Source organism: Marmota flaviventris, chromosome 2 (genome assembly GCF_047511675.1).
Source record: "Marmota flaviventris isolate mMarFla1 chromosome 2, mMarFla1.hap1, whole genome shotgun sequence".
NCBI classification, from domain to species: Eukaryota; Metazoa; Chordata; class Mammalia; order Rodentia; family Sciuridae; genus Marmota; species Marmota flaviventris.
The window spans coordinates 104,537,621-104,551,412 of NC_092499.1; the positions used below are offsets into that span (position 1 = coordinate 104,537,621).

At 43.9% G+C, this 13,792-nt stretch overlaps 1 protein-coding gene across 2 annotated transcripts in view; it reads left to right on the forward strand.

The window, feature by feature from the left end:
• Myzap (myocardial zonula adherens protein) overlaps nt 1-13,792 on the forward strand; it is an 86,364-nt gene that overhangs the window by 30,776 nt on the left and 41,796 nt on the right. For both annotated transcript variants that reach the window (XM_027925005.2, XM_071608311.1), the window contains exons 5-10: nt 1,953-2,066; nt 5,049-5,201; nt 6,632-6,757; nt 7,719-7,847; nt 11,640-11,719; nt 13,323-13,428. In XM_027925005.2, the coding sequence (XP_027780806.1) occupies nt 1,953-2,066; nt 5,049-5,201; nt 6,632-6,757; nt 7,719-7,847; nt 11,640-11,719; nt 13,323-13,428 (708 nt within the window). The remainder of the gene's footprint in view (nt 1-1,952; nt 2,067-5,048; nt 5,202-6,631; nt 6,758-7,718; nt 7,848-11,639; nt 11,720-13,322; nt 13,429-13,792) is intronic.

Below are 13,792 nucleotides of genomic sequence, written 5' to 3' on the forward strand. Positions count from 1 at the left end.
CTTTTGTGGCAAGGGTAATCTTTATATTTGAAGCATTCCCATTGAAGTCTATTCCTAATATTCCTAAAAATTTATTCCACAGATAAACTCTGATCTGTGTGAGAAATGACTTATGGATGAACTTATTTATTGCAGCAGTGCTTGTAAAAGTAAATGATTGGAAACTTAAACATTCATTAAGAAGAGGAGAGTAGGGCTGGGGATGTGGCTCAGTGGTAAAGTGCTTGCTTGGCATGCATGAGGCCTTGGGTTCAAATCCCCAAGCGCAGCACACACACACACACACATACACAAATATTGTATAAGAAGAGGAAAGTAATATATATCTCCAACAGAAGACATATAACTGTAAAAGAAAAAAAGGAGTAACTAAACCCTTTGAAAAGAGATAGGGAAGGCCTTCAAGGATGAAGGGTCCATGATGAAAAATGTAGGAAAAAAATCTGCATAACAAAATATCCTGTTTTATATAAAACAGGAGGGAAGAATACAAACATCAAGATTGTTTTCTATATGCACAAAAGTGACTAAAAGATAATCCAGAAAGTGATTATTCACAATGGCTCCTAACTGGAGGGCAGAGGAGGGCATGGAGTAACCTGGCAGATGTGACAGGAGTGAAAGGGGGATTTGTTTCAGTGTGTGCCTTGTATACTTTTTGTGCACCGGGCTAATCTATTACCTACTCAAAAATTTAAGAAAATAAGCTTCCTCTAGTTATACCAAGCTAATGCTTGTGGGATATAGAGTATTTGTTATTAATAATCCCAAAGATAGGAGTCTGTGTACACATGCGACATCCCTTCTGTGAGAGTCAACATCTGCAGGAAAGAGGACAGTTGCTACAGCTGTGCCTGAGTTTAGTTCCCGGCTGGGCTGTGGGGTTTCCTGCTCACGTAGGCCCTCTGGCCTTGATTATAGTCATGGGGCTATGTAAACATACCCACTGGCCTATTTTTCCTGGCCTGGAGGAGGGGATGTGTGACATTCTCACCTAATTATGGAAATTCATTCTGTCATCCCCTGACAGACAGTAATGACTATTCTCACAGCCAAAGGATTGAATTTGCAATAGAAGTGTAAACAAGACCTGCCCATTGCTTCCCATCATCATTTCTTGCATATGCTCATTTTCTCACTATAGAATTGTCCCAGGAGCCCTACCTCTCTGCCCACAGTGTCTCTCCAACTACATCCTGCAGCCAGATTAGGATTGCTAAATTATTATCATACAAGCATGCCCCTGGACAAGAGCCTGCCATATGCTCAAGTCCTGGCTTCCTGTTTCAGCTGTCTCTCTCCCACCCAGCAGAGTGCACCTCCTGCTCTGCTGTGCTAGACTGTTTCCGTGACCTCCCACATTCATACAAGGTCCACTCCTGAGCTTTGCTGAAAACTCCTGTCCCTAGTCCTACTGCCTGCTCGCCTCTCTGCCCAGCCCTTGGTAATGTCTAACTCTGGCCTCTGATGAAACTTCCTCAAACTCATTAAACACACACACCCAACAGAGACAGCAACAAAACAACTCTTGAGAATTGGGTGAACCCAAAATGTGTTCTGTCAGTGGTGAGGGGAAAGGGCAAGATGGCCAAAGTCATCCCAACTGGGTTCTCCTAGCTATGATGCTTTTCAGCTGTTTGACTGTAAGCAACTCATTAACGTCCCTCTCCCATTCTGCTTCTTCCCGTAGTAAAGGGCAGTGACTGATTCCTGCACAGTGACCATGAGGTCTCAGTGAGGCGCTGTAGGTGGACCTGTACATACCACCCCAAGGAGAAGTCCTGCATTTCTACTCTCGGGGTCACACCAATGTTGACTTTTCATCTACAGCTTTACTGTAGATAACTGTTGAAGTGATGTGGTTACTCTCAGAAGAAAGTTCCAGCCTCACTGAGGGTGGCTGTGGGTGTGTACGGATTGGTTTTGAGTGGCTGTCTCCTCCATCTCTCCAGGTTTCCCATGCTCAGCAGGACTATCTGGAGAGTCACATCCAGACCCAGTCGTCAGCCCTGGATAGTTTTAATGCTATGAACTCGGCTTTGGCTTCGGACTCCATTGGCCTGCAGGTACTCATCGGCTTCCTGCTGCATGGCTCCTCCTGTCATAGGGCAGCTGAGCTTAACTCAGGAGGGAGGACTATTCTTTTGTAGTAAAGTCACAGAAAGCCCCAAGCTCATGATTCAGAGTCCTCTAAGCACAACTACAGCAAAGACTTGTGCCAAGGAGTTGCTGAAGCAAGTGGAAGGAAACTTTTCCAAGCTGAGACCCTAACCCTTTGCTTTATCCTCTGTAAAATATGGCTTTGGTTTCTGAGTACAGTGCTAAGAGCTGTCACTTGCTCCAACAGATAACTCAGTAGTCCTCAGTGTCTGTGCCAGACCCAAAACATCAATGACCTTCTCCCATAACCCTGATGGTTCAGGAAATTCCACCCAATCATAGAGAAGACGGACTTAACCAAAAACAGTCTATACTTTCATGACCAAAAGCTCCCAAAAGCTGATAGACACTTTTTCTTAATTTAGAAATTATTTTGCAATAGAAAGAGTCCTGTGTATCCCAAAGAATGTCTTATGTAGAGATAGAGAAAGACCCAGTATCCTACATTTGTAAAACTGTGTGTGGTCTGCTCATTTCAAGGGATCATTCTCTTGATTAATTTGATTTCTTAAGAGCCAGCCATTCACTGCTTCCCATTCTTACTCTTCTAGCCATGTAGTCCCCTACCTAACATGGAGGTTATTTTAAAGATGTTCAAAACAAAGCACTATATTCGCTTGAAATAGCTTTCCTGGGCCTAACTTTCCAAAGACATAAAATATTAGTTTTTGCTCCTCCTCCAGTTTCACAGGACTATTTTTATGCTCTTCTTAAAAGTTCCATAGACTATTCCAAGTATCTTCTGGTACTTTATAAATAATTTAGTGGATAAGCAAACAGATTTTTATGTTGGGCCTCTCTACTTCCCCCCAAGACCTAGTGTTCTCTAATAACGGCTCTATCAGCATGTGGCAGTAGTGTCAGCAGCAGCTGGCCACCGTCCCGCTGTGGGCCTGGGTGGGTCTTGTGTTTGGGTTTGTCTGGGATGCCCATTTCTGGCGGGGCCTTTGAGTCCCCTGCTTTTCCTGGCTCTCTTTTGTATATGCCAGTTTCCCCTGGCCCCAGGCCCAGTCTCAGTCCCACTTTGGCTCTGATTTATTCAGGAGCCTTTGTTTTCCCTTCCTCTTGTCACTAAGGGGTCTTGCCAAGGCTCCCTTCCTTTCCCTCCTGGATGCCACCTCACCCAGCCCACCATCTCACCCAGCCCACCAGGAAGAGTTTAGACTTTCTTGGTAGCTGTACTTTGTTTCTATTTTTTTGTTTTGTTTTATTTTTTTGCCAGAAAATATTTTTTTCCAGGTGATTTTCAAATGCTTCTGATGTGCCCCTTACCAGCCTTCCAGAAATGTATCCCCAGAGGTCAGCTGTTAGGACAAGTGCAGCCTTAACCCAGGGGTCCTGACTGACCCCTAGTTATTGTCCAGTCTCTTGGTCCTGAACATTCAGAGAATTTTATAACTAATAGATTAAACCAGTATTTGAATCCTAAGGTTGTTGGTTTCTTATTTATGCAAGATCTCAGCTTCTTCCACTTGAAGGTTCTACCCACATTCATTGTTATTGATAGGGAAACCAGACCCTTGGTTTGATTTCATAGACTATCAGTGCTGGAAAGAACTCTTGAGAGAATGTCCATTCCCTTTGTTTTATGGATGAACTGAGACCAACAGAGAGAAATTATGTGAACAAGGTGTCTAGCTAGTGGCAGAATGAGGATTAGAAGAATCCTGGTCTTCTGGTCTGGACTGTGAGTTTTATATGGACACAAGAATAGTATCTGTAGAGCCAGAGGGGATTGGAGATGGGGGTTGGGCTAGGTGCCTTCTAAAGCCCTTTAAAGCTCACATGTTCTGTGAGTCCCTGCTACTAAATGGCCTCAGTATTTCCTTTAATATCTAACTACCTCCATCAACAATTCTTTTTCCTGACTCAAATAAGGTTTGGATGAGACACTTCTTATTGTCCAAAGTGGAGGCTGAGGAAACTTCAGAAGATGATTTAACAAAGAGGACAGAGGTGTTAGGAACAGTCCAGCACCAATTTCTAAATCTCCTGAAGATGTGGATGACTTGGGGAGGTGGTAGAAGGTGCCCGGAACCCAGTGTTCAATGGTGGGGATTCTAGAGTGTATGGAAGCCATTTCTGTCTAAGGAGGGTTAGCCAAGGAGAAACTGAAGCAATAAATAGTCACACTATTAATTTGAACATTTTTGCCCCAGTGGGTGGCCTAAAGCAATAATCACCAGGCTCTTGACACTTGCCTGGCACTTGTCTAAGTTAGTAACCTCTGTTCCTTCCTCTGTAGTTCTTTATCACCACCCTTCTTGCCTAAGAGAGGAAGGTGATGCACTTGGGGGAGAGGGAGGAGCAGAGGGGGGAGCGAGGTGGGGGGAGGCTCAGAGTTGTGTCAGCCACGTTGTTAACATCCCTGTGGGCAGTGATGGGAAGTTAGGGCCCTTTTAAGAAAGAGGGGGATTTCTTCATTCTGTAAAGCCTATATTTTGTTTTCTAATTTCATTGTGTGGATATGGAAAATACAGGAAAAAAGAAGAAAATAGATATTTATACTTCTATCACAGTGAAAATTATTATTTGAGTTTGGATTTACTAATGGGATTTTACTGTACTATTTTAAAGCCTGTTTTTTTTTTTCCCCATGAGAAGTGAGGTATTATAGTCATTTTTCCTTGGAAAGACTCCATTGTAATCCACTTCTATCCATCCTAGGCAGTGGCAGGTGGTGTTGGCAACAGCTGTGGGAGGTTATGGGGGAGGCTAGCTGGTCCACCAGGCCACAGGACGGCAGACCATGTTACCACTGTGGGAGGCCCTTAGTCCCTCAAACAGCAGGTCCCAGGGTGGTCCGACAAAGGGATGTGGTAGCACAAGACCCTGGCTATGTTTTCTCACACCTAGATGTGGTTTTGTTTTAATTTTCATCCAAATAGAAAACCCTTGTGGATGTTACTTTGGAAAACAGCAACATTAAGGATCAAATCAGAAATTTGCAGCAGACGTATGAAGCATCGATGGACAAGCTACGGGAAAAGCAGAGGCAGTTAGAGGTGGCGCAAGTGGAGAACCAGCTGCTGAAACTGAAGGTAAAGTCCGTGACCCCCCATGTCCTACTAACCTTTCCCTTCTTCTCTCACCTCCAGTCTTCAAGTCTTCTATTTCCTTTTCTCCTTTCTCTTTTTGGTTAAAATTTCTCCCCCTTGTGGGCAATCCCTCAGGGCGAGGCTTGAACTAAAAAGATTTGTTGCTGAAAAAAAAAGTCTGAAATGACTGAATGAAGCCTTTTCCTGAACACAGGATCTGTATCTGCCTATTTATTCTACAAATACTTACTGAGTGTTTACTATGCACGTTTGCTCTGTGTATTCCGGTTTGCTCTGGGTGGCATGTCACCAGACATGGAGGGACATCATTAGGCCGCTTGGCGGTCTTGTTGCTTCTGGAATCCAGGCTTCCAAGTCTAGGCCTGTTTCATAGATTGATGCTTATTTTTATGCTCACCAGGGGAGTTCAAGAGGGTTCTTTCCCCTACCCTTTCTCTTATTTTATCTCCCAAATAAAAAGAAAAAAATGTTACGGGAACTCAGGGTTTTTCGCACCACCTGAATGTGGAGTGATCTGGCCTCTGGGACAGAGCCCTTTTCTGCAGTCCGTGTGCCATGGACCAAGACTCTCAGATAAATGATAACCTCTGCCTAGGAGTTTCCATTTGGTGGTTCTTGGTGCCAACACTTGCTTAGTGATGAGACAGAGAATTAAAGGGTGTCAAAAGAGACAACGTCACACCTTTGGAGTAAACATCACTTAACCTGTGGAGGTTGAAGGACTCCTCCCTTATCCTGAGGCTATGCATGCTGCAGACTCAGCTTTCTTGGTTGAACATTCCTTCACCTGGAAGGAGCATGGGAGCAAGCCCCCAGTGACATGAGATCCACGGCACAGAGTTCACGTGTGAGAACGAGGCCTGGTCAGAAAGGAAGCCCCAGCTCCCCCAGTCTCAGCCCTGCCCACCCTCAGTGCTACTGAGTCATCTCATCTTCCAAGCTGTGCCCATTCAGGCCAATTAAAGTGCCCAAATTAGTATCCCCACTAGGTCAAAGTGCTTCCAAATGTAACATTTGGGAAGGGACACAGGTGGGGAAGGGAGAGTCCATATTTCTTATTTAAACTTAAATAAAGTCTGACCTACAGACTGGCTTAGCTAACGTAATTAATAGGATTGTGCAGAGAAGCTAAGTTTCTACCTTTTGAAAAATTCATGCATGTGGACCACCTTTGTCCTGAACATCCTAAAAAAAATCAGTGTACAGTGCCACTTTAGTTTGTGCCCTGCTCACCCATCTTCCTTGTTCCTTCCCTCCCTGTCCTGAGAGTTTCTGCTGCTTCCCTCTACTGAGAGCTTTGGGTGACCTGCTCCCTAACTCTGTGTGTCCATGCACCAAATACCCACAGGGAAAGCTGCTGATGGCCCTGGGACCTGCAAAAACTGCAGTTCTTGAAATGAGTCTCTTTGCAGGTGGAATCTTCTCAAGAAGCCAATGCTGAGGTGATGAGAGAGATGACCAAGAAGCTGTACAGCCAGTATGAAGAGAGGCTGCATGAGGAGCAGCGGAAGCACAGTGCCGAGAAGGAGGCGCTCCTGGTGCGTAGGGGCAGCACCCACTGGAACCTGGGACACGAGGTGTAAGGGTCAGGTTTCTTACAGGGACAGCGGGATGGAAGTGGTAGGGATCAGGGAATTTGTTGCTCATCCACTTCCCTCCTCTCTCCACTTCCTGCCTTCATTCATCCCCTTCCCTGCTCAGAGTAGCCCAAGTCTTGGTCTCTAAATGCATGCCTTTCTCAGCTAACCTTGTGGCAGCATCTCCTTTCTACCTGAAATCTCTGCCTCTCCGTCCAAGAATCTTCTTGGGCTTCCTAAATCCCCTGTAAGTGCCACCCTCTCCGTGCCTGGGTCTCTTCCATTCATGCATCTAGAAATGTCCTCAGTCCTTGGGAAGCCACTCCATCTCTGCTCTCTGCTGTGGAATTTTTTTGTACCTGTCACAGCGTTGAGTTGTGTCTCATGTCTTGCTTTCATAGGACAGTGTACATTCTTTGCAGGCAGGGACTCCATGTCTGCCTTGTCTGCATCCTTAGAGGCTTAGTAAATGTGTCAGATGACTGAGTTGGGTTGCTTTTTTGTTTTTTGTGTTTTTTTCCCCTTAAGAGTGAGTTGGTGGGTTGCAGTATGGGATAAAGATCTGGGAATTCTGCATTCCAATCCAGATATGGCCCTAATTCCTTTTATACTGTTGGCAAATACAATGACATTCTGTGAATCTGCTCAAGGTTACTTGAACTGTCACAGGTTCTTTATGCCTTTTGTACATACGTTTTCAAGCAGAAAAGGAGAAATAGAGTTGAGGCCCATTAGAAAACCACATGATAAGTCTTTATTCAGAATTGAGAACCAGAATCACAGAAGTTGATATCATCTTTTGTCAGAAATTAGTTCCTGAGGTTTGACTTTTACAGGAAATCATGGTCTACCAAGGCCAGAGCTGTTTGTAGTAGCCTAGGTAGTCCATGCCTATACTGAGGACAGGATATTTCTTTTGCAGGAAGAAACCAACAGTTTTCTGAAAGCAATTGAAGAAGCCAATAAAAAAATGCAAGCAGCAGAGATCAGCCTGGAGGAGAAAGACCAGAGGATTGGGGAGCTGGACAGACTCATTGAACGCATGGAGAAGGTACTAGACACAGTTGCCCACTTTCCCAGCCTCTGCTGCATTTCTGCAGGTGCTTTGCAGGCCTATCTGAAAATACAGAAGCCCTCAACACTGATTCCTCTCAGCTCCCCAGTTTGCAATTTAAAAAACTATAAAATAAAATATGAGAAGTCCAATAGAATTCAAATTTTTCCCTTAGTAACTTTGATTACTTAATTTCCATGCCTTTAAAAATATTATACATGAAATTCTTTACAAAAACTCCTTTTTTAATTTAATTTAATTTTATTTTTAGCATCCATGCTTTGCTAATACTCCAGGCAGGCATATAGTTTACTCATTGAGTAATCCAGCCCTATTTGGATGTTCAGCCAACACCCCAATCCTGTTGTTTATGGGGCATGCGTCTGGGGCATGTTGACTTTTCCCTGAGACTAGGGACTGGGAGGAGCTGGGAAAGCCACATTCTCTGTGGGAGTGGTAAACAGGCTGAGGGGTGGGGATAGGGGCCTGGGAAGTAGGAGCACAGCTGAGATAATGAAACCCTCTAGAGAAAGGGAAGAGGCTGGAAACTAGACAGGAAGTGGAAAAAAGGGGAGAGGGGTAGGAGAGGGGACAGAGGACAGGAAGGAAGAGGAAGAATGGGTGACATTTAGCACCTAACACTGACTTCCTGGGGATGGCCCAGGAGTTCAGGGCCAAAGCTGTGGCTGGTTTCAGGGAAAGCACTGGCTCTCTAGGTGCCTACTAGGTTGCAGATAGAGGTGACCTGTCAAGACGGACATTATTAGCACCCTGTAACTCATTCTGCATGCTGAGAATCTTCCAACTGATGATGGAGACGGGGAAATGACAATGAGCAAGGTCACAGCCCAGGCTTCCTTGTTTTTTAGAGGAAAGGTCCCTTTACATCCCCCTCGGTATCTGCCACATAACCCCTTTACAGCCCTCTCACAAGGTGAGTTCTAATCAGAGGGGAAACTGCATTAAATTCAGGGCTGTGGAGCTTCTGAGTTCACTGAAGGCTCCTTTTGAGCAAATATCCTAATTTGGGAGTTATGCTCTCACCTCTACTCCTGGGAAACAGAATCCCACATGTACTTTGTTGCTCATTTAGGAATAATATCAGTATTGACTGGAGGTGATCACAGTAGTGAAGATGCGACAATAGGGGCACTTTCTAGAACCTGGGTGAATGTTCCCCTGATCACCATTCTCCTACAAAGCAGAATATGCTGGTTAAGTCAAACACAGTGTCTAGATGGCAGTTTCTACTGCTGCATAAAAAGCAGGCAGTATTGGAGAGGTGGCTTCGGCAGCAAAGAATCTTCCAGAAAGAGTATATGTGTGTGGTAAGAACACAGTGTTTAAAATCAGACAGACCCAGGGTTTGGAACTTGCCTGTCTTTCTAGTTGTGTTTTCTAAAACCCAGTTTCCTCTTCTGAAAATACTGATAATATTAGTTCTTATCCTAATGGCTTTTGTGAGATATAAATGAGGGGGGAAAGTCCATGCCAAATGCTAACTGAGCATAGTACCTGGCACATGATAAAGGGCTTAATAATTTATGACCTCAATTTTTATTTTGCTACAGTTTTGCCTAAGTGTCTGCCCCAGGAGCTTTCCCTTTGCAGGGCCCATCTTATAAGTGGTCTTCTTGGTACCCTTGGCTTTCTGCAAGTTTCTAGTTTGCTCCCACTGATTTCCATATGCAGCCCTTATGTGAGGCAAATGGGAGGGAAGGCCAGGAAGGGGGTGAGGCCAGCCTTCTTTGCCAGTACTTAAGGGAGCACAAAAGGTTCTTCAAATTCTGTTGGCTTTTTCTTTAGTGACTAAAAATTTATTGTCCTTTCTCTAAATCTTCCTGTCCATTTAGACTACAGAAATGCTTCCTTTATTTAGCTAAGATTAGATATACACACTTAGGCTCTTTCCCCTTCAGGGATAAATCTTTGCAAGCAGGCATCTGGCCAGATCTCTGTCCCGCTCACTGCATGTGAGCAGTGTGTCCACAGGCGGGAACGGTGGCAGTGTTTGTGTCCTGCTCTCCTCTACTTTTGGATTTTGCTGGAGGACAAACTGTGTGCTTTTGAATGGCTTCTCTACTTCATACCTCATTTCTGTTTCTCTCACTGAGTGTGATATTGGAAGCATCTTTGTTTCTATTCAGTGAAAATCTAAGGAATGTGCTCCCCCAGGGTCTCCTCAGGAACAGATAACCTTCACAAGTGTAGACAAATGAAAGAAACTTTTGTGCAGTGTACACTGAAGGTTGGTTGTATCTCAGTGTTTAAAAATAGAATTTTTATCACGTTCTGTAGTTAGGTCTTGTCCTATTGTGTGACCCTCTACTTGTGTAGTGGAGAGCTGATGGCATAGTACACAGATAGGGTGCACATTCTGCCTAGGCCAGGCCTTATGAATATGTGTCTGCTGTGGAGTCTTGAAAACATTAACAAAGCCCCAGCAAAAGACAGCCTTCCCTCATTTTCCCAATGTACCCTGGCCAGGGTGGAGACTTCTGGCCCCTCCTGCTTTCCCCTTGGGAACAGGAGTGGGAGGTAAAGTTTCAAAGATTTGCTTTTAATAACTTGGTGGAAAAGAGGTTTGGTATCTATAAAATTTGTAGGAGTTTATTGAAGAGAATTCCTGAACATAAAGATGAGGCACAGTAGTTCTTAGAAGAGGATTGAAAGTAAAATACTCTCCTCCCACTGAGTGAGCAGGACTTGATAAGCTTCCACTTTAAGGGAATGTATCACATTGACATTTATAATGAATTTCTAGTACAATTTCAGTGATGATGAGCACCACGCTTTAACATTTTTCTACTTTCTCCAAAGAAATAATTGTCCAAATTCTTACTTTTTTTAAGGTAAACTTTAAAATTTACATATATATGATGAAGGATATGTTTCTTATTATGGTTGTAACAAATTACCACAAAGTTAGTGGCATAAAACAACACCAATTTATTCTTTTTCCGTTCTGGAAGTGAGAAGTCCTCAACTCAAGATGTTGGCAGGGCTGGATTCCTGTCAGAAGCTCTAGAACATCCATTTCCTTACCTCTTCTATCTTCTAAGGACTCCTGTATTCCTTGGCTTATGTTCCCTTCCTCCAGCTTCAGAGCCAGCACTGTAGTATCTTCCAACTTTTCTGAGTCTAACTAATGCTTCCTTCTAGTAAGGGCCCAGAGATCCTTCACCACATCTAGGGAACTTTGTAAGTTCCCTTTTATGTATAAGATGACATGCTTATAGGACATGGATATCTTTGAGAGGACCATTATTCTAACCACAGTACATTTTTTAGAAGTGATACCTGTGTAAACACTGCTAGGTTAGAACATAGGACATCACCAGAATCCCAGAGCTACTAACTTGGAGCATTGATTAGCACTATTTAGGGCTTGGGCTGATGGAATACTTTTTAAAAAATCTTGGAGCTGGGTTGTGGCTCAGCGGTAGAGCACTCGCCTAGCACATGCGAGACCCTGGGTTCGATCCTCGCACCACACAAAAATAAATAAATAAAATAAAGGTATTGTATCCAACTATGACTAAAAAAATAAATATTAAAAAAATCTTGAATGTGGTTTTATCCAGGGTACTTGTCACTAAATCCATAAATACAGCTGTAAATGCACATCAACAGATCTGGCACCTTTGAACTTTGGACTCTGTGCGAGTGGTGTGGAAAGCCCAGGGGGGTGTCATACAGACCTGGAGTCACTAGAGCTGGAATTGCTTGACATGTGCATATCTGCTGTGTAGCTACTGATCCATTGATTACAATTTGTATTGATTTTAGGAACGGCATCAACTGCAACTCCAACTCCTGGAGCATGAAACAGAAATGTCAGGGGAAATCACTGATTCTGACAAGGAAAGGTAAGAGGAAATGCCCTTTGTCACGTTGTGAATATCAAAGGTAGGTATGCTCTGTTCTTGTGGGCTCATTTGACCCTTGCGTTTTCACTCATGTGGTTTTCACTTACTAGAAACTTATACAAGGTGACATTGGATTGAGAGCTTCCAGTGTGGAGCAGGTTCTTTTAGGCACTTACATCCATCTTTCCCCTGCACTAGTTGTTGGGCACACTCAAGCACATCAAAGATGCTGCAAGTGCAAAAGTTCAATCTATAAATGTTCTCCCGAGCCTTGAACTCTGCAGGATGTACCTTGTTGATGAGAAAGCTCATCAACTATGACTAATACTGTTTGTCCTGGAAATTAATTTTAAAATGCTTTTGTTTGTTTCTAAACCTTGGATTGCCCTTTGGTTATGGGCATATAAAACCCTGGATGGAAAATATGGGAGTCGTCCACTTTCCCTCTAGATATGGAAAGGCAGAGCAGTGGCCCTCCCATGGCTGTCCCTCAAAGGAAAGGAGGCTGGAATATTGGAGCACTTTGAGTGAGTCACTTAACTTCCCTGAGGCTCTTTACTAGACTGTCAAATGAGAATTCTTTTTTTAAAGGCGGAAAGGGTGATAATGTTGAAAGCATGGTCCCTCTTATTGGATCACATTAGGACGGAACTTTAGACCATACTTCCCACCACTTAGTATATGCTGAAAAAAATACCTGTTTTCCTTCCTCTTTTTTAAAAATGTTTTAGTTGTAGTTGGACACAATACCTTTATTTATTTATCTCTATGTGGTGCTGAGGATCGAACCCAGTGCCTCACCCATGCTAGATGAGTGTTCTACCACTGAGCCCCAGCCCCAGCCCCTTCCTTCCTCTTATGTAACTTCAGAGTTGTCAAGGTTATAGAAGTGTTTTTTTTTTTTTTTTAACTGTAGTATTGAGGAGGGACTGGCAGAGCTGAGTGGTGCAGACTACCAAACCCTTCCTCTAATGCTCCATGCTGGGGGCCCCCAAGGCTAGAGTCATCTGGGGCTCCTTTGATTTCTTTGAACCAAAGTCAGAGAATCATTTGTGCTATTTCAAAACAAAAGTATGAAATGCTCTGTGACCTGAGCAACTCTGTTTTGATGTGGAGAAGGTCTTTCAACATGTTCTCTGTTTATCCCAAATAAATTATGTATAGGCTAACTCTGACTCCAGCTTTTCTAGGACTCTTGCCCTGGATTTCACATATTTTATTGTGTTGCTAGACTCTCCCTCTCTGTCTTTCTAATCATGGCAACTGGATGCTCCAATCCTGTATTAACCCTGACTACTGTCTTTTCCATATTTCTGGGTACATCTTTCTATACTGCATGTTATATTTCCTTTTCTGCTATTATACCTGTGAGTGGAAAAAAAAATTCTCTTTCCCTGGAAGGTGTAGCAATTGGCTTTACATAGGATACAACTTGAAAGTGGGAACTTGGAAAAGTCCTGTCTTCCTTCTAGTCATCTAGGTTGTGCACTGTAAGAAGAGCCTGTCTTGGAGTTTCTTTGGCAGTATTTCTACAAAGTGGTGACCTGTGCTGGTGTGACTACATTGGTTTAGGACTCAGTTGCTTTTTTTCTCCCTGTGTTAGGTATCAACAGCTGGAGGAGGCATCAGCCAGCCTGCGAGAACGGATCAGACACCTAGATGACATGGTGCATTGCCAGCAGAAGAAAGTCAAGCAGATGGTTGAAGAGGTAAGCAGCAGCGCAAAGCCTTGGGACCAGGAGTGCTTCCTGTGGTGGGGAGACTTCAGCCCTAGAATGGATGTGGCTCTCTCAGCAGTTTCCTCTGGCTCCCACATGAACTTACCCAGGCAGGGATTTCTTCATATGTCTGGTGATTATCCTTCTAAAAGAGGGCTTTCTCCACACAAAGTATTGCAGTTAGAAAGCTGTGAAGGCAAGTGGGTTCATAAATGCACCCGTCTAGGAGGACAGAGATACCCTCTGTGGTGTGAACAGAGAGGTTGACTTGAGCTCAGGGCGCTGCAGCCTCCCAGACCCGCCTGCCTCTCCCTCCCAGCCGCCACTGCTGTCCTTTCTCCATGTTTGAGTGCCT